We start from the raw sequence: 19342 nt of genomic DNA on the forward strand, positions 1-19342 counted from the left end.
GCTCTGCCTACTCACTCATTCAAGGCATCTCACCACCTTTTCCCCGGCTGCACCAGCATTACTGGCTGTGCCAGCCCCCTTCATCTCAATCAATCTCATGCAATTGTCCCAGATTTCTTGCCATACCCACTGTATTCGGATGTGTAAGATTCCGCCCAGAGAGTATGCATAAATGGGTCATAGAGTCATAGAGATGTACAGCATGGAAACAGACCCTTTGGAACAACCTGTCCATGCTGACCAGATATCCCAACCCAATCTAGTCCCACCTGCCAGCACCCGGCCTAAATCCAGTCATGCTCTCATTAGCAGGATGTGATGAGTAAAGTCTTGCTGGAGCCTCAGATTTTATAAATTTTATATTAATGACTTGGATGAGGGAAGGAAGGCATGCAGCTAAAGCTGCAGTTGACACAAAGATAGGTTGGAACACATGTTGCAAAGGGGACATAAGAAGGACAAAGATAAATATAGATAAGTTGAGTGGGTGGGCAAAGGTCTGACAGATGGAATATAATGTGGGAAAACATGATTGTCAATTTTAGCAAGAAAAATAAAAAAGCTGAGGTGTTTCTTAAACAGACAGTAACTGCAGAATCCTACTGTGCAGAGGGATCTATTATATAAGCAAAGTACAGTGAATGCTGGAGATCTGAAATAAAAACAATAAGTGCTGGAGAAACTCAGCAGACCTGGCAGCATCTGTCGAGAGAGAACAGATCTAGAGCTTCTTCAGCATTTCAGTTTCTATTGCAGAGGGATCTCGATGTTCAAGTGCAAGAGTCACTAAAAATTAGCATGTAGATGTTGGAAGTTATTAAGATTCCTAATTGAATTCCATCCCTTATTACAAGAGGACTTTATCACAAAATTAACAATGTTATGCTTCAGTTACATACAGAACGGTGGCTCAGTGGTTAGCACTGAGGTAAAAACAATGACTGCAGATGCTGGAAATCAGATTCTGGATTAGTGGTGCTGGAAGAGCACAGCAGTTCAGGCAGCATTCAAGTAGCTTCGAATTCCCAGTGGTTAGCACTGCTGACTCAGAGTGTCAGGGACACAGGTTTGATTCCAGCCTCGTGTGACTGTCTGTGTGAAGTTTGCACATTCTTCCGTCTGCGTGGGTTTCCTCCCACAGTTCAAAGATGTGCAGGTTAGGTGGATTGGCCATGCTAGATTGCCCATTGTATTTAGCGATGTATACTCTTTGGAGGGTCAGTGTGGGCTTGTTGGGCCAAATGACCTGTTTCCATACCGTATGGGATTCTATGATGAGCACAAGTGAGACCACACCTCAAATACTACTTGCAGTTTTGACCATCTTATTTAAGCAAGGACATAAATGCATTGCAGACAGTTAAGAGGTGTTTTACTACACTGATACCTAGAATGAGAGTGATATCTTAAGTTTCAGGATAGATTGGACTTGTTCACAACAGAGTTCACAAGAGTGAGGGGTGACTTGATTGAAGTATTTAAGATGCTGGACAGTCTTGACAAGGTGGGTATGGAAAGGTCAATGGGTCAATCTATAACTAGGGAATACTGTTAAAAAAATTGGATTATTTTTAGGACAGAGATAAAGGGAAGTTTATCTCTCTCAGAGATTTAGAGACTTCATAGAAATATACAGCATGGCAGGAGACCCTTTGGTACATCTTGTCCATGCCGACCAAGTTCTCAAACTAAACTAGTTCCATTTGTCTGCATTTGGCCCATGTCCTGACAAACCTTGCCTATTCTTGTACTTATCCAAATGTCTTTTAAATGTTGCAAATGAACTTGCATCCACAACTTCCTCGGGCAGTTCATTCCACACACAATCCACTTTGTGTAAAACATTCACCTCTCACCTTAAAAATATGTCCTTTAGTTTTGAACACCCCTACCCCAAACAAAAGACCTTTGCCATTCACCTTATCTGTGGTGCTCATGATTTTATAAACCTGTGTAAGGTCATCTCTCAACCTACTACGATCCAGAGAAAAGTCTCAGCTTATCTAGCCTTTTTTTTAAACTTGAACCCCCCATTCCCGGCAACATCCTGGCAGATCTTTTCTGAACCCTTTCCAATTTATCCTTCCCATAGCATGGCATCTAGAACTGTATACACTACTCCAGAAGGGGCCTCACTAACATCCTGTACAATCTCAACATGACATCCAAACTCCTATATTTAAAAGGTCTGAGCAATGAAGGCAAGCGCGGTAAATGTCTTCTTAACCACTCTGTCTACTGTGACACAAATTCTAAAGAATTCTAATTGATCAAGATCTCTTTGTAATCTTAGATAACCTTCACTGTCCACTATACCACCAACTTTAGTGTCATCTGCAAATTTACTCATCATGCCTCCTACAGAACATAGAACAGTACTGCACAGAACAAGCCCTTCAGCCCACGATGTTGTGCCGACCACTGATCCTCATGTATGCAACCTCAAATTTCTGTGACCATATGCACGTCCAGCCGTCTCTTAAATATCCCCAATGACCTTGCTTCCACAACTGCTGCTGGCAACGCATTCCATGCTCTCACAACTGTCTGTGAAAAGAACCCACCTCTGACTATACTTTCCTCCAACCAGCTTAAAACTATGACCCCTCGTGTTAGTCATTTCTGCCCTGGGAAATAGTCTCTGACTATCGACTCTATCTATGCCTCTCATTATCTTGTATACCTCAATTAGGTCCCCTCTCCTCCTCCTTTTCTCCAATGAAAAAAAGTCCAAGCTCAGTCAACCTCTCTTCATAAGATAAGCCCTCCAGTCCAGGCAGCATCCTGGTAAACCTCCTCTGAACCCTCTCCAAAGCATCCACATCTTTCCTATAATAGGGCGACCAGAACTGGACGCAGTATTCCAAGTGCGGTCTAACCAAAGTTTTATAGATCTGCAACAAGATCTCACGACTCTTAAACTCAATCCCCCTGTTAATGAAAGCCAAAACACCATATGCTTTCTTAACAACCCTGTCCACTTGGGTGGCCATTTTAAGGGATCTATGTACCTGCACACCAAGATCCCTCTGTTCCTCCACACTGCCAAGAATCCTATCCTTAATCCTGTACTCAGATTTCAAATTCAACCTTCCAAAATGCATCAGCTCGCATTCATCCAGGTTGAACTCCATCTGCCACCTCTCAGCCCATCTCTGCATCCTGTCAATGTCCCGCTGCAGCCTACAATAGCCCTCTATCCTGTCAATGACACCTCCAACCTTTGTGTCGTCTGCAAATCTGTTGACCCATCCTTCAATCCCCTCATCCAAGTCATTAACAAAAATTACAAACAGTAGAGGCCCAAGGACAGAGCCCTGTGGAACACCACTCACTACAGACTTCCAGGCAGAATATTTTCCTTCTACTACCACCCACTGTCTTCTGTTGGCCAGCCAATTCTGTATCCAGACAGCTAAGTATTCCATTCCTCCTGACCTTCTGAATGAGCCTACCATGGGGAATCTTATCAAATGCCTTGCTGAAGTCCATATACACCACATCCACAGCTCGACCCTCATCAACCTTTCTAGTCACATCCTCAAAGAACTCAATAAGGTTTGTGAGGCATGACCTGCCCCTCACAAAGCCGTGTTGACTGCATTTAATCAAACCATGCTCTTCCAGATGGTCATAAATCCTATCTCTCAGAATCCTTTCTAACACCTTGCAGACGACAGACGTGAGACTTACTGGTCTGTAATTGCCGGGGATTTTCCTATTTCCTTTCTTGAAGAGTGGAATTACATTTGCCTCTCTCCAGTCCTCAGGTACGACTCCAGTGGAGAGCGAGGATGCAAAGATCTTCGCAAGTGGCGAAGTAATTGCATTTCTCGTTTCCCAAAGCAGCCGAGGACAAATCTGGTCCGGGCCTGGCGACTTGTCAATCTTAATGTTTGACAAAATTTTCAGCACATCAGCTTCCTCTATCTCTATCCATTCCAGCATGCACACCTGCTCTTCAAAGGTTTCATTCACTACAAAGTTTGTTTCTTACATAAAGACAGAAGCAAAAAACTCACTTAGGGCTTCCCCTACCTCCTCAGACTCCTCACACAAATTCCCTATGCTATCCCTGATCGGCCCTACTCTTTCTTTGACCATTCTCTTATTCCTCACATAAGTGTATTCTCACCCAAATTGTTGATATAAATGAGAACATTCTAACATAAAAGTGGTGGAGGTAGGGTAATAACATCTTTTTAAAGACACAGTTAGATTGATTCCCTTGCTTAACAAAAACTTAAGGTCATTGGGAGTAGCTGGGAACGTAGAATTCAAAATAGAAAAAGATCAGCCATTATCTTACTGATAGGCCAAACAGCTCTGTGGAACTGAATGGCCTACTTCATTCCTAATTTATTTGTTTGTATGACTTCCAAATGAAGGTATGCAGGTGGTATTGTTAAAGTTGATAGTCTACTTGCTTCTGAACTGGCATCTTATGTAATGTTATTCAATTTAACCATTGCACTTGGGAAGTGTGAGCAAAAATGACATAATTGGTGTCAAAACAACACCGAATCCAAAGTTGTTCAATTAACTTAAAATGTAACTGCCAATGAACTGAATGGTTTCCTAGGTAAAAACAATGACTGCAGATGCTGGAAACCAGATTCTGGATTAGAGTGGTGCTGGAAAAGCACAGCAGTTCAGGCAGCATCCGAGGAGCAGTAAAATCGACGTTTCGGGCAAAAGCCCTTCATCAGGAATACAGGGTGCCCTAGGCCATTTGAAAGGGCAGCTGAAAGTCACCAAAGCAATGTGTAAGTTTTTAAACCACACCAGGTATGAATGGCAGATTTCTCTCTCTAAAGACCACATCTGATGAAAGTCTCTATTAGTGACTAGGTTTATTAAGCAAATTTAAATTCCAGCTCATGCTCTTGGGCCTCTGGATTACTAATCGAGTGACATTATCACTACACAGTCACATTGTCTAATGCACAACAAACAGATGCAAGTTATGGTGGCTGATCAGATAGACTGAGATTACATCAAGGACCCAAGCCTGAAGATGGCTATGATGTATGATTAAGCAATATCTGCTTGCTCTATTATAAGACAGTGCTCTACAAATCAATGCAATTTAGTAAAACCTGATTATATTTTCAAACTTATGTACCATCAATTTTAGTATTTTTCCACAAAAGAAGACTCCTTTTCTGAGAAGGTTGTGTTCCTGACATATTTTGCAAATGCAACAGTAGTAAATATTACTAGTGAGCTTTCACACCAGACTGCAATACCATGCACACCCTTGCCAATGCTTTCTAATATAATGATGACTGTTCTAATGAAGCATGTTTTTAAAACAGCTGGCCTTTTGACTGACAAAATCTTAAACCAATTCAGCATTCTCTATCATTTCACATTCCATTCACTGATGCTCAATATTACTGGGGTCCAGACTTTAATGTAGCCATGGTTCAATCATGGATAAAGGAGGCGAATTCCAGAGACTAGGAAAGAGTGACAGCCTTTGACGTCAAGTCAGTATTTGCCCAAGTGAGATATTAGGAGTTGAATAAAATTGAACTCAATGGAAATCGGGAAAAAAAATCTTCACTGGCTGAAGGGATACTTAGCACAAAGAAAATGTTGTTGTGGTTGTTGGAGGCCAAACCTTGCAGTTCCTTTGGCACTGTTCTCAGCTCAACCATCTTTAACCAGTTAAGCAATGACTTTCGCTTCAGTGTGGGTTTGGACAGTTCCTAAATGGGATCGTTTTTGGTTTGGTAGGGCCAAGTAAAATATGAAGATTCCACCCTGATCTGTTATCAATACTATGGTGGGCAGATAAAGTGCCCACGAGGCCATCCATACTTAAGAGTGAGGCCTTTAACTGATCAATTAAGTAGCCAATTTAGGACTTCAAACCACTTCCATAAATACTGGTCAGTGGCAGGCAGGTCACGTTTGAAGATTGTTTATGAAAATATAGTTTTGAAAAGGTAGGGGCATATAAATTGGGCAGGTGCCCTGCATGTGTTGTGTGCACCCCACCTCCCACAAGCTATCATTTTCCACACACTTTGTTCCTCCCTATTTAACCTCCAAACTCTTCCTTCCATCTCCTCTGCCCCTTGCCCTACCTAGTGTGTCCAATCTCTTTCTAACTCTAAGAACCCAGGACTTGCCTCATTCTGGTCACCATTTCTCTTCTTTATGGAGATGCATACAGTTGCAATACTGCCCTGCAGGATATTTGTTGATTACTCAGCATTACATTCCATCTGCAGCTCCTTATCTAAGAAGTAATCTCCACTCACATGAACCAGGACCTGGTCAATGCATAACCTTGTGTTAAGTGACAAGCAATCTCTATCATGAAAGAATCTACTTCCCCATGATATCAACAGAATTACCAGTTACTAAATCATCTACCATCAACATTCTGAGGGTCACCATTGACCAGAAATTTACGTGTAACTACAACAGCAAGTCAAAGACTGGGGATTCTGTGGCAATTAACTCTCCTCCTGGTTTCCCAAAGCCTTTGCACCATATCTCAGGTGAGGGGAGTGGTTGAGAAGGAGACACTTCATGGTAATCTCAGCCAGTGTGGGAACTGAACCCATGCAGTTCGCATTACTCTGCATTGCAAACCAACCAGGCAGCCAGCTGAGCTGACCAACCCCCATGCTGTATTTGCTGATTGCACTAATTTTTGTTTTCCTTTGATGGGATGCTGGCATCATTGACAACATCAACAATGGTTGGCCATAATTTCCTTTGAATGGAGTGGTTTACTAGAGCTTCAGAGGGCAATAAGGATAAAGCCTCTTTGCTGGGGGTTCGAGAGTTTTCATGTAGACTAGACTGGATAATGATGGCAGAACTCCTTCCCTAAAAGACCTTACTGAAGCAGATGGTTTTGGTATAACAATCAATGATAGTCTTGCAGTCACCATTACAGAGATTAGCTTTCAATACCAGATTTTATTGAGTGAATTTAAATTCTACCAACTGACATGCAGGGATGTGGACTGATGTCCGTGGAAGTCATATTGGACTCAAAACGTTAACTATGTTTCTCTTTCCACAGATGCTATCAGACCTGATTTTCTCCATCATTGTTTTTATTCCTGATTTCCAGCATCTGCAGTACTTTGCTTTCATCCTTTGAATATTAGCCTGAGCCCTTGGATTACTAATCCAGTTACATTTTCACTATGGACAAAAGGAGAAAGCGAGGACTGCAGATGCTGGAGATCAGAGCTTAAAAATGTGTTGCTGGAAAAGCGCAGCAGGCCGGGCAACATCAAAGGAACAGGAGAATCGACGTTTCGGGCATACGCCCTTCTTCAGGAATGAGGAGGGTGTGCCAAGCAGGCTGCTTGGCACACCCTCCTCATTCCTGAAGAAGGGCTTATGCCCGAAACGTCGATTCTCCTGTTCCTTTGATGCTGCCTTTCCTGCTGCGCTTTTCCAGCAACACATTTTTAAGCACATTTTCACTATGCCACTGTTGCTCCCACTTCGATGAATTTATTTTAAAAAACACGTTGGTTGGGTGACCTCTAACAAAACTATCAGTAAGATCAGAAACATTTCAAGTGCTACTGCAAATGTGTCCTGTTGACTCATACAATCCTTTAGCATATAAACTGCAACCAGGTAATATTGGGCTCAAAACATGCCAGCATTTCTGCTCCTTCATTTTTATGTCCAAAAGCACTTGTTTTACACTGGTGCAGGTATGCAAAATCAGTTTCACTGATGCAGTTATCACCTCAGTACATGTGGTGCTACTTGGAGAAAGTGAGGACTGTAGATGGTGGAGATCAGAGTTGTGGTGCTGTAAAAGCATAACAGGTCAGGCAGCTTCCAAGGAGAAGGAGAATTGATGTTTTGGGCATAAGCTCTTCATCAGAAATGGGTACTATTTGTGATTAACTATTTACTTAAGACATTCTAATGGAACCATGAATTAGTGTCTGCAATGCCAATATAGATTGTTATACGTGTTAAATTAATTCTCAAAAGAAGAGGGTTTACAGGTATAGGATACTGATGATTATCAGGACAAACTTTACTTTACCAACCAATTTTAGTGTGCTGCACAAGTCAGTACATCACAAAGTTAATTCAACAAATGTTATCATTTTTAACTAATCAATGCATTAAAGATTTTCCATAAAACTATTAATTCTTTGCCCTAGCTAAACCTACTCGTAGGTAGAAGAGCATGGACCACTTCCCCCAGACAATCCTCTTCTCTGTAACTTCTCTGAGTTTCAGTGTAAATGTATGAGAAGAACAGAACACAGACTCTCCTGGTGAGAATGCAGAAATTTGTCTTATTGCTTTTCTAAGACAGAGGATGATAAACATATTAACCCCAGTAAGTTAATTGTTGTTTTAAATCTGTCCAAGAGAAAGACTGTATTAGTGAGTACAGTGGGTTTTTTCTTGATTATGTGTTTTTGGAGATAAGTCTCTTGATTAAACTTAAAATATAAGCCATAGCTATTAATTTAACCTGGTGCATTGTTTTGTAGAGGAATAAGACGGTGTCATTTTCTGGGTTTGTAGATTGTGAAGGAGCAAAAATGGCCTTTGCAGTGAGATGTCAGATGTGGGAGTTTAAAGAGAGTTTAAGGGTTACTGCGGATTATATCTGCCATAAATGCTGTTGGATGCGAATCTTATCAGATCAAGTGGATCAGTTGGAGAGACAGATAGAAGCGATGAGGAATTTGCAACAGCAACAGAATGTGATGGATGGCAGTTATAGGAAGGGGGGAAAGTCTCAGATACAGTCACATAGATGGTTTAACTCCAGGAAAGGTAAGAGAGGTAGGCAGTTAGGGCAGGAGTCTTTTGTAGATATACCCATTTCAAACAGGTATGCTGTTTTGGAAAATGTAGGGGGTGATGGATTCTCAGGGGAACATAGCACGAACAGCCAAGTTTCTGGTATTGAGACAGGCTCTAATGCAACGAGGGGTACATCAGCTTCCAAGAGATTAACTGTGTTAGGGGATTCTGTAGTCAGAGGTACAGACAGATGTTTCTGTGGCCAGCAGAGAAAAAGCAAAATGGTGTGTTGTTTCTCTGGTGCCAGGATCAAGGATGTCTCAGAGAGGGTGCAGAGTGTTCTCACGGGGGAGAGGGGCCAGCAAGAAGTCATTGTCCACATTGGAACCAATGATATAGGAAGGGAAAAGGTTGAAATTCTGAAGGGAGATTACAGAGAGTTAGGCAAAAATTTAAAAAGGAGGTCCTCAAGGGTAGTAATATCTGGATTACTCCCAGTGCTATGAGCTAGTGAGGGCAGGAATAGGAGGATAGAGCAGATGAATGCATGGCTGAGGAGCTGGTGTATGGGAGAAGGATTCACATTTTGGAACATTGGAATCTCTTTTGGGGTAGAAGTGACCTGTACAAGAAGGACAGATTGCACCTAAATTGGAAGGAGACTAATATACTGGCAGGGAAATTTGCTAGAACTGCTTGGGAGGATTTAAACTAGTAAGGTGGGGTGGGGGGGGGGGACCCAGGGAGATAGTGAGAAAAGAGATCAATCTGAGACTGGTACAGTTGAGAACAGAAGTGAGTCAAACAGTCAGGGCAGGCAGGGACAAGGTAGGACTAATAAATTAAAATGCATTTATTTCAATGCAAGGGGCCGAACAGGGAAGGCAGATGAACTCAGGGCATGGTTAGGAACATGGGACTGGGATATCATAGCAATTACAGAAAAATGGCTCAGGGATGGGCAGGACTGGCAGTTTAATGTTCCAGGATACAAATGCTACAGGAAGGATAGAAAGGAAGGCAAGAGAGGAGGGGGAGTGGCATTTTTGATAAGGGATAGCATTATAGCTGTACTGAGGGAGGATATTCCTGGAAATACATCCAGGGAAGTTATTTGGATGGAACTGAGAAATAAGAAAGGGATGATCACCTTATTGGGATTGTATTATAGACTCCCCAATAGTCAGAGGGAAATTGAGAAACAAACTTGTAAGGAGATCTCAGCTATCTGTAAGAATAATAGGGTAGTTATGGTAGGGGATTTTAACTTTCCAAACATCGACTGGGACTGCCATAGTGTTAAAGGTTTTGATGGAGAGGAATTTCTTAAGTGCGTACAAGTCAATGTTCTGATTCAGTCTGCGGATGTACCTACTAAATAAGGTGCAAAACTTGACCTACTCCTGGGAAATAAGTCAGGGCAGGTGACTGAGGTGTCAGTGGGGGAGCACTTTGGGGCCAGTGACCATAATTCTATTCGATTTAAAATAGTGATGGAAAAGGATAGACCAGATCTAAAAGTTGAAGTTCTAAATTGGAGAAAGGCCAATTTTGACGGTATTAGGCAAGAACCTTTGAAAGCTGATTGGAAGCAGATGTTTACAGATAAAGGGACGGCTGGAAAATGGGAAGCCTTCAGAAATGAGATAATGAGAATCCAGAGAAAGTATATTCCTGTCAGGGTGAAAGGAAAGGCTGGTATAGGGAATGCTGGATGACTAAAGAAGTTGAAGGTTTGGTTAAGAAAAAGAAGGAAGCATATGTCAGGTATAGACAGGAGAGATCGAGTGAATCCTTAGAAGAATATAAAGGAAGTAGGAGTATACTTAAGAGGGAAATCGGGAGGGCAAAAAGGGGACAGAAGATAGTGTTGGCAAATAGAATTAAGGAGAATCGAAAGGAATTTTACAAATATATTAAGGACAAAAGGGTAACTAGAGAGAGAATAGGGCCCCTCAAAGATCAGCAAGGCGGCCTTTATGTGGAGCCACAGAAAATGGGGGGGGTAATAAGAATGTTTTGCATCAGTATTTACTGTGGAAAAGGATATGGAAGACATAGACTGTAGGGATATAGATGATGACATCTTGCAATATGTCCAGATTACAGAGGAGAAGTGCTGGATGTCTTGAAACAGTTAAAGGTGGATAAATCCCCAGGGCCTGATCAGGTGTACTCAAGAACTCTGTGAGAAGCTAGAGAAGTGATTGCTGGGCCTCTTGCTGAGATATTTGTATCATTGATAGTCACAGGTGAGGTGCTGGAAGACTGGAGGTTGGCAAACGTGGTGCCACTGTTTAAGAAGGGCGGTAAAGACAAGCCAGGGAACTATAGACCAGTGAGCCTGACCTCAGTGGTGGGCAAATTGTTGGAGGGAATCCTGAGAGACAGGATGTACATGTATTTGGAAAGGCAAGGACTGATTTGGGATAATCACATGGCTTTGTGCATGGGAAATCATGTCTCACAAACTTAATTGAGTTTTTTGAAGAAGTAACAAAGAAGATTGATGAGGGCAGAGCAGTAGATGTGATCTATATAGACTTCAGTAAGACGTTTGACAAGGTTCCCCATGGGAGACTGATTAGCAAGGTTAGATCTCATGGAATACACGGAGAACTAGCCATTTGGATAGAGAACTGGCTCAAAGGTAGAAGACAGAGGGTGGTGGTGGAGGGTTGTTTTGCAGACTGGAGGCCTGTGATCAGTGGAGTGCCAGAGGGATTGGTGCTGGGTCCTCTACTTTTTGTCATTTACATAAATGATTTGGATGTGAGCATAAGAGGTACAATTAGTAAGTTTGCAGATGACACCAAAATTGGAGGTGTAGTGGACAGCGAAGAGGGTAACCTCAGATTACAACAGGATCTGGACCAGATGGGCCAATGGGCTGAGAAGTGACTGATGGAATTTAATTCAGATAAATGTGAGGTGCTGCATTTTGGGAAAGCAAATCTTAGCAGAACTTATACACTTAATGGTAAGGTCCTAGGGAGTGTTGCTGAACAAAGAGACCTTGGAGTGGAGGTTCATAGCTCCTTGAAAGTGGAGTCGCAGGTAGATAGGATAGTGAAGATGGCGTTTGGTATGCTTTCCTTTATTGGTCAGAGTATTGAGTACAGGAGCTGGGTGGTCATGTCGCAGCTGTACAGGACATTGGTTAGGCCACTGTTGGAATATTGCATGCAATTCTGGTCTACTTCCTATCGGAAAGATGTTGTGAAACTTGAAAGGGTTCAGAAAAGATTTACAAGGATGTTGCCAGGGTTGGAGGATTTGAGCTATAGGGAGAGGCTGAACAGGCTAGGGCTGTTTTCCCTGGTGTGTCGGAGGCTGAGGGGTGACCTTATAGAGGTTTACAAAATTATGAGGGGCATAGATAGGATAAATAGACAAAGTCTTTTCCCTGGGGTCAGGGAGTCCAGAACTAGAGATTTAGGGTGAGAGGGGAAAGATATGAGAGAGACCTAAGGGGCAACTTTTTCACGCAGAGGGTGGTACGTGTATGGAATTATCTGCCAGAGGATGTGGTGGAGGCTGGTACAGTTGCAACATTTAAGAGGCATGTGGATAGGTATATGAATAGGAAGGGTTTGGAGGGATATGGGCCGCGTGCTGGCAGGTGGGACTAGATTGGGTTGGGATATCTGGTCTGCATGGACAGGTTGGACTGAAGTATCTGTTTCCATGCTGTACATCTTGATGACTGTATGAGTGGCTGGGTCATACTGCGATTGCACGACGAAGGCCTCACAAGCAACCATTTAACGCTTCTGATCTTGTGACAGTTTTGTAGGGAGACGGGAAATTCACCAGAATCCAGGGAGGATGAGAAACAAAAGGAGAATCTAGTGTGGACCCCTGACCTCTGGAAAGAAAAGCAGATTTGAATGCAGAGGGAACAAGAGAACCCTGTGAGGGATTAGGAATATTTACAATGATGATATTTGCTATCTTAATTTGAAATACAGCTGGTCACTTTTGAATGGAAAGTCTAAGAAAGATGATTTTCACTCAAACCACACACTTTCGTTTTGCAAGAGTTTAGACTTAGTTTATTTAGTAGATGAAGGGCTTTTGCCCGAAACGTTGATTTCGCTACTCGTTGGATGCTGCCTGAACTGCTGTGCTCTTCCAGCACCACTAATCCAGCATTTGATTTTCAGCATCTGCAGTCATTGTTTTTACCTTATTTAGTAGAATGTCAGCATTGGTAGTGAAAGATAGATCCCAAATTGGATCTCTCTTTCTGCTAAATGGGAGTGTCTCCTTGCTTCTCAGAAGCATCAAGAAACAGGGAGTTTAAATTGGCTAGGAGTTGTTGTACCCTTCGGCTTCTCATTTTCTAGTGTAGCTTCCCAAAACTAGACAAATCGGCAATAGGTATTAGGCCTTCTAAAATTATACTACTGCTCTTTACTGACAGAAGTCCTCCAGGATGTACTGCCTCAGAGTGGTTTAATAAGTGCACAGAAATTCAATTCAGTCATTAAAAGTTAGTTCTTTATTGAAAGAAGATCAACATTTTACTGTGAATTATTTTTCTCTATAAAAAGGACAACAATCAATAAAACTAGCTCCCAGACAATACTTTTGTCTCTTAACCATTGTGGTTAATTATTTTACAAAAATGAGGCGCTCACTTGTTCACCCCAGACTGCACAGTAAGTACTGTTAAGGATGCAGGTTTGTTTGCTGAGCTGGAAGGTTCATTTTCAGATGTTTTGTCACCGCACTAGGTAACATTTTTAGTGAGCCTCTGAATGAAGCACTGGTGGTGTAGCCCGCTTTCTATTTATATGTTTAAGTTTCCTTGGGTTGGTGATGTCATTTCCTGTGGTGACATCATTTCCTTTGGTGATGTCATTTGCTGTTCCTTTTTCTCAGGGGGTGGTAAATGGGATCCAAGTCAATATGTTTGTTGATAAGAGTTCTGGTTGGAATGCCAGACTACTCAGATCCCATGGATCATGGTAGCCCACAAGCCCACCAACACACTAAAACAGCAGCTAATGAACTTGAAGCACCCTATACAGACAACAAGCAAAACTAATGTCATTTACAAATACCTTGCGAGAACTGTAACAAACACTACATTGGACAAACAGGCAGTAAACTAGCCACCAGGATACATGAACATCAACTAGCCACAAAAAGACATGATCCGTTCTCACTAGTTTCCTTGCATTTTGGTAAGGAAGGACACCACTTTGACTGGGACAACACATTCATTCTTGGAGAGCCAAACAGAGACATGCATGAGAATTCCTAGAAGCATGGCATTCCAACCAGAACTCTATCAACAGATACATTGACTTGTATCCCATTTACCACCCACTGAGAAAAAGAACAGGAAATGACATCACCATAGGAAATGACACAATCACAGGAAATAACATCACCAACCCAAGGAAACACTAACATATAAATAGAAAGCGGGCTACACCACCAGTGCTTCAGCTGGAGGCTCACTTAGTATGTTACCTGGTATGGTGACAAAATGTCTGAAAACAAACCTTCCAGCTCAGCCAGCAAACCTACATCCAGAATCTCCACCTGAGCTACAAATCTTCTCAAAACTCGCTAAGTACTGTTATTTAAGAAGTTACTTTCACTGATTTCTTGTTAAGTGTGACAAACAGAAGAGTTCGCTTACCATAAAATGAGGCCGTGTTAGGATACACTTCAATTCCTTTGCATCACTGTTTTCTGGATAGCATGAAATTTCTTCCAAAACCTGCAAGATGTAACAAATGCATAATAAGCCTCTGCAAGTTGTTATGACACAGAGGTGAAACCCTCTGTTAATTAAACTAAACACCCAGAAAAGCTCAACTCGCCTCACCTCGTAATCTGTTAAAATATGAGTGACAGAACTCCTAAATTCCACTATTAAAGAAAAAACATCGATTTATTTAATTATAAAAATGACTATTAAACAACTATTCAAACTCTTGAGCCCTCCTTTCTCTTAACTGCTTATTACCTGCCTCCAACTCTATAACAATATGCTGTTCCGATAAGACACATTAAAATTACATCAGTTTAATTTCAAAACCACACAACTGCTGTCTTCTTCTGTGTCCTTCTTCTTCAGGCTGAGGATAATTTCTGCAGCGGGACATTCATTTCTACAGTAGAACCAGCGAGAGCTGAAAGGCTGTTGGGAAGGTGAATTCTTCACTTAAAAACATATCAGTGTGCAAAGGCTTCTGGGTGTTCACTAAACCGGAGACCCTACACCCACCCACCTTCTCCAACCTTACACCGCTCAAGGGAAATCAGGTAATTTTCTTTTTCTCTTTCATTTCTTAGTAAGGGAAATTAGCAGGGATGGCAGCACAGGCAGTGCAATGTTGCTCCTGTGGGATGTTTGCGGTAAGGGACACCATTAGTGTTCCAGCTGAGTACACATTCTGGAAGTGTACCTAACTCCAGCTGCTTGAAAACCATGTTAGGGAACTGGATGAACTCAGGATCATTCAGGAGGCAGAGACAATTATAGGTAAAAGCTACAGGGAGGTGGTTACTCTGAGAAATTAATATAGTCGGGTGACTGTTAGAAGGGATAAGAAGCAATCAGTGCAGAAATCTCCTGTGGCCATTCCCCTGTATAACAAGAATACCGTTTTGAATACTGTTGTGGGGGACAACTTACCAAGAGTAAGCCATGGGGTACAGGTCTCTGGCACAGAGTCTATCCCTATTTCTCAGAAGGGAAAGAGGAACAGGAGGAGAGCATTAGTCATTGGGGACTCCATAACTAAGGGGACAGATAGGAGATTCTGTGGGAACAAGAGAGACTCGCATTTGGTGTGTTGCCTAAGGTGCCAGGGTCCACTGTGTCTCAGATTGTGTTTTCTGGATCCTTAAGGGGGAGGGGGAGCAGCCCCAAGTCATGGTCCACACAGGCACCAATGAAATTGGTAGGAAAAGGGATGGGGATGTAAGGCAGAAATTCAGGGAGCTAGGGTGGAAGCTTAGAGCTGGAACAAACAGAGTTGTTATCTCTGGTTTGTTACCCGTGCCACATGCTAATGAGGCGAAGAATAGGGAGAGAGAGGAGTTGAACACATGGCTGCAGGGATGGTGCAGAAGGGAAGGATTCAGATACCTGGATAATTGGGGCACATTTTGTGGTAGGTGAGACCTCTGCAAATGGGATGGTCTACACCGGAATAAGAGGGGTACAAATATCCTGGGGGGAAGTTTGCTAATGCTCTTTGGGAGGGTTTAAACTAATTCAGCAAGGGGATAGGAACCTGAATTGTAGCTCCCGTGTACAGGAGGTTGAGAGTAGTGAGGTCATGAATAAGATTTCAAGGTTGCAGGAGTTTACTGACAGGCAGGAAGGTGTTGTGAAGTGTGTCTACTTCAATGCCAGGGACATCCAGAATAAGGTGGGTGAACTTGCAGCATGGGTTGATACCTGAGACTTTGATGTTGTGGCCATTTCGGAGACATGGATAGAGCAGGGACAGGAATGGCTCTTGTAGGTTCCAGGTTTAGATGTTTCAATAAGATCAGGGAAGGTAATAAAAGACGGGGAGGTGTGGCATTATTAGTCAAGGACAGTATTATGGTGGCAAAAAGGATGTTTGATGAGCACCCATCTACTGAGGTAGTATGGGCTGAAGTTAGAAACAAGAAAGGAGAGATCGCTTGTTGGGAGTTTTCTTTCAGCCTCTGAAATGCTCCAGAGGTATAGAGGGAAGGATTGTAATGATGATTCTGGACAGGACTGAAAGTAACAGGGTAGTTGTTATGGGGGACTTGAACTTTCCAAATATTGATTGGAAACGTTATAGTTTGAGTACTTTAGATAGGTCAGTTTTTGTCCGATGTATGCAGGAGGATTTCCTGACACTGAACGTAGATAGGCCAACAAGAGATGAGGCCAAATTAGATTTGGTACTGGGTAATGAACCAGGCCAGGTGTTAGATTTGGAGGTAGATGAGCACAATTCGGTTACTTTAGCAATGAAAAGATTTAGGTATATACTGCAGGGCAAGAGTTATAGCTGGGGGAAAAGCAGTTATGATGCGTTTAGGTGAGATTTAGGATGCAAAGGATGGGAAAGGAAATTGCAGGGGATGGGCACATTGAAATGTGGAGCTTGTTCAAGGAACAGCTACTGCATGTCCTTGGTAAGTATGTACCAGTCAGGCAGGAAGAGGTCGAACAAGGGAACAGTGGTTTACTAAGAATTTGAATCTCGTCAAAAGGAAGGAGGCGGCTTATGTAAAGATGAGATGTGAATGCTCAGTTAGGGTGCTTGAGAGTTACAAATTAGCCAGGCGGGACCTAAAGAGAGAGCTAAGAAGAGCCAGGAGGGGACATGAGAGGTCTTTGGCAGGTAGGATTAAGGAAAACCCTAAAGCTTTCTATAGGTTTGTCAGAAATAAAAGAATGACTAGGGTAATATTAGGACCAGTCAAGGACAGTAGTGGGAAGCTGTGCGTGGAGTTCGAAGAGATAGAGGCGCTAAACAAATTCTTTTCATCAGTATTCAGACAGGAAAAATACAATGTGTTGATGAGAATACTCAGATACAGGCTATTAGACTACAGCAGAACCTCGATTATCCGGCATTCAATCATCCGAATACTGGATTATCTGGCAAGATTGCAATGTCCTGATGCTCGGCTAAACCATGTTAGCTGGCATTCAATTATCCGGAATTCAATTAACCGAACGAAATACTCCCAGCCTGTGTCCTTCAGATAATCGAGGTTCCTCTGTAGACGGAATTGAGGTTGAAAAGGAGGAGGTGTTAGCAATTCTGGAAAGTGTGAAAATAGATAAGTCCCCTGGGCTGGATGGGATTTATCCTAGGATTCTCTTGGAAGCTAGGGAGGAGATTGCAGAGCCTTTGGATTTGATTTTTATGCTGCCATTGTCTACAGCAATATTGCCAGAAGACTGGAGAATAGCAAATGTTGTCCCCTTATTCAAAGAGGAGTGTACAGACAATCCTGGTAATTATAGACCAATGAGCCTTACTTTGGTTGTGGATAAAGTGTTGGAAAAGGTTATAAAAAATAAGATTTATAATCATCTAGAAAGGAATAATTTGATTAATATAGTCAACATGGTTTTGTTAAGTGTAGGTCATGCCTTACAAATCTTACTGAGTTTTTTGAGAAGGTGACCAAACACGTGAATGAGGGTAAAGCAGTTGATGTGGTGCATATGGATTTCAGTAAAATATTTGATAAGGTTCCCCATGGTAGGTTATTGCAGAAAATACGACAGTGTGGGATTGAGGGTAATCTAGCTGGTTGGATCAGAAATTGGCTAGCTTGGAGTAAAATGACAGAGGGTGATGGTTGATGGGAAATGTTCATCCTGAAGTTCAGTTACTAGTGGTGTACTGCAAGGATCTGTTTTGGGACCAGTGCTGTTTGTCATTTTTATAAATGACCTGGATGAGGTCGTAGAGGGATTAGTAAATTTGTGGACGACACTCAGGTTGGTGGAATTGTGGACAGTGTAGAAGGATGTTGCAGGTTACAGAGGGACATAGATAAACTGCAGAGCTGGGCTGAGAGGTGGCAAATGGAAAAATGTGGAAAAGTGTGAGAGGATTCATTTTGGAAGAAGTAACAGGAATACAGAGTACTTGGCTAATGGTAAGATTCTTGGTAATGTAGATGAGCAGAGAGATCTTGGTGTCCATGCGCATAGATCTCTGAAAGTTGCCACCCAGGTTGATAGGGTTGTTAGGAAGGCATATGTTGTGTTATCTTTTACTGGTAGAAGGGATTGGTTTTCAAAACCATGAGGTCATATTGCAGTTGTACAAAACTCTGGTGTGGCTACACTTGGAGTATTGCGTACAGTTCTGATCGCCGCATGATAGGAAGGATGTGGAAGCATTGGAAAGGGTGCAGAGAAGATTTACCAGGTATGGAGGGAAGTCTTATGAGGAAAGGCTGAGGGACTTGAGGCTGTTTTTGTGAGCGAGAACAAGGATAAGAGGTGACTTAACAGAGGCATACAAGATGATTAGAGGATTAGATAGGGTGGACAGTGAGAGTCTTTTCCTTGAATGGTGATGGCTAGCATGAGGGACATAGCTTTAAATTGAGGGGTGATGGATATAGGACAGATGTCAGAGGTAGGTTCTTTGCTCAGAGAAGAGTAAGGGTGAGGAATGCCCTGCCTGCAACAGTAGTGGCCTCGCCAACATTAAAAGCATTTAAATGGTCATTGGATAAACATATGGTTGATGATGGAATAGTGTAGGCTAGATGGGTTTCAGATTGGTCTCACAGGTCAGCACAACATTGAGGCCTGAAAGGCCTGTACTGCACTTAATGTTCAGTGTTCCTTCATCTAGATCATTAATGTATAAAGTGAAAAGGTGTGTTCCCTACACTGACCCTTTTGGTCTCCTTATCGAAAGGAAGATATGTCAGCACTAGAGAGATCCAGACAAGATGCACTATGAAGACACCAGCTATGCTGGGACTATCTTATGAGGCGAGGTTGAGCCTGTACTCACTGGAGCTTAGAATAATGAGAGGCAATCTTATTAAACATACAATATTCTTAAAGCACTTTATAGGGTAGATG

At 42.3% G+C, this 19342-nt stretch overlaps 1 protein-coding gene across 9 annotated transcripts in view; it reads right to left on the minus strand.

Moving 5' to 3' along the window:
• caska (calcium/calmodulin-dependent serine protein kinase a) overlaps positions 1-19342 on the minus strand; it is a 746802-nt gene that overhangs the window by 74269 nt on the left and 653191 nt on the right. For all 9 annotated transcript variants that reach the window (XM_072585162.1, XM_072585159.1, XM_072585161.1 and 6 more), the window contains one exon: positions 14420-14500. In XM_072585162.1, the coding sequence (XP_072441263.1) occupies positions 14420-14500 (81 nt within the window). The remainder of the gene's footprint in view (positions 1-14419; positions 14501-19342) is intronic.

This window comes from Chiloscyllium punctatum, chromosome 15, assembly GCF_047496795.1.
Source record: "Chiloscyllium punctatum isolate Juve2018m chromosome 15, sChiPun1.3, whole genome shotgun sequence".
NCBI classification, from domain to species: domain Eukaryota; kingdom Metazoa; phylum Chordata; class Chondrichthyes; order Orectolobiformes; family Hemiscylliidae; genus Chiloscyllium; species Chiloscyllium punctatum.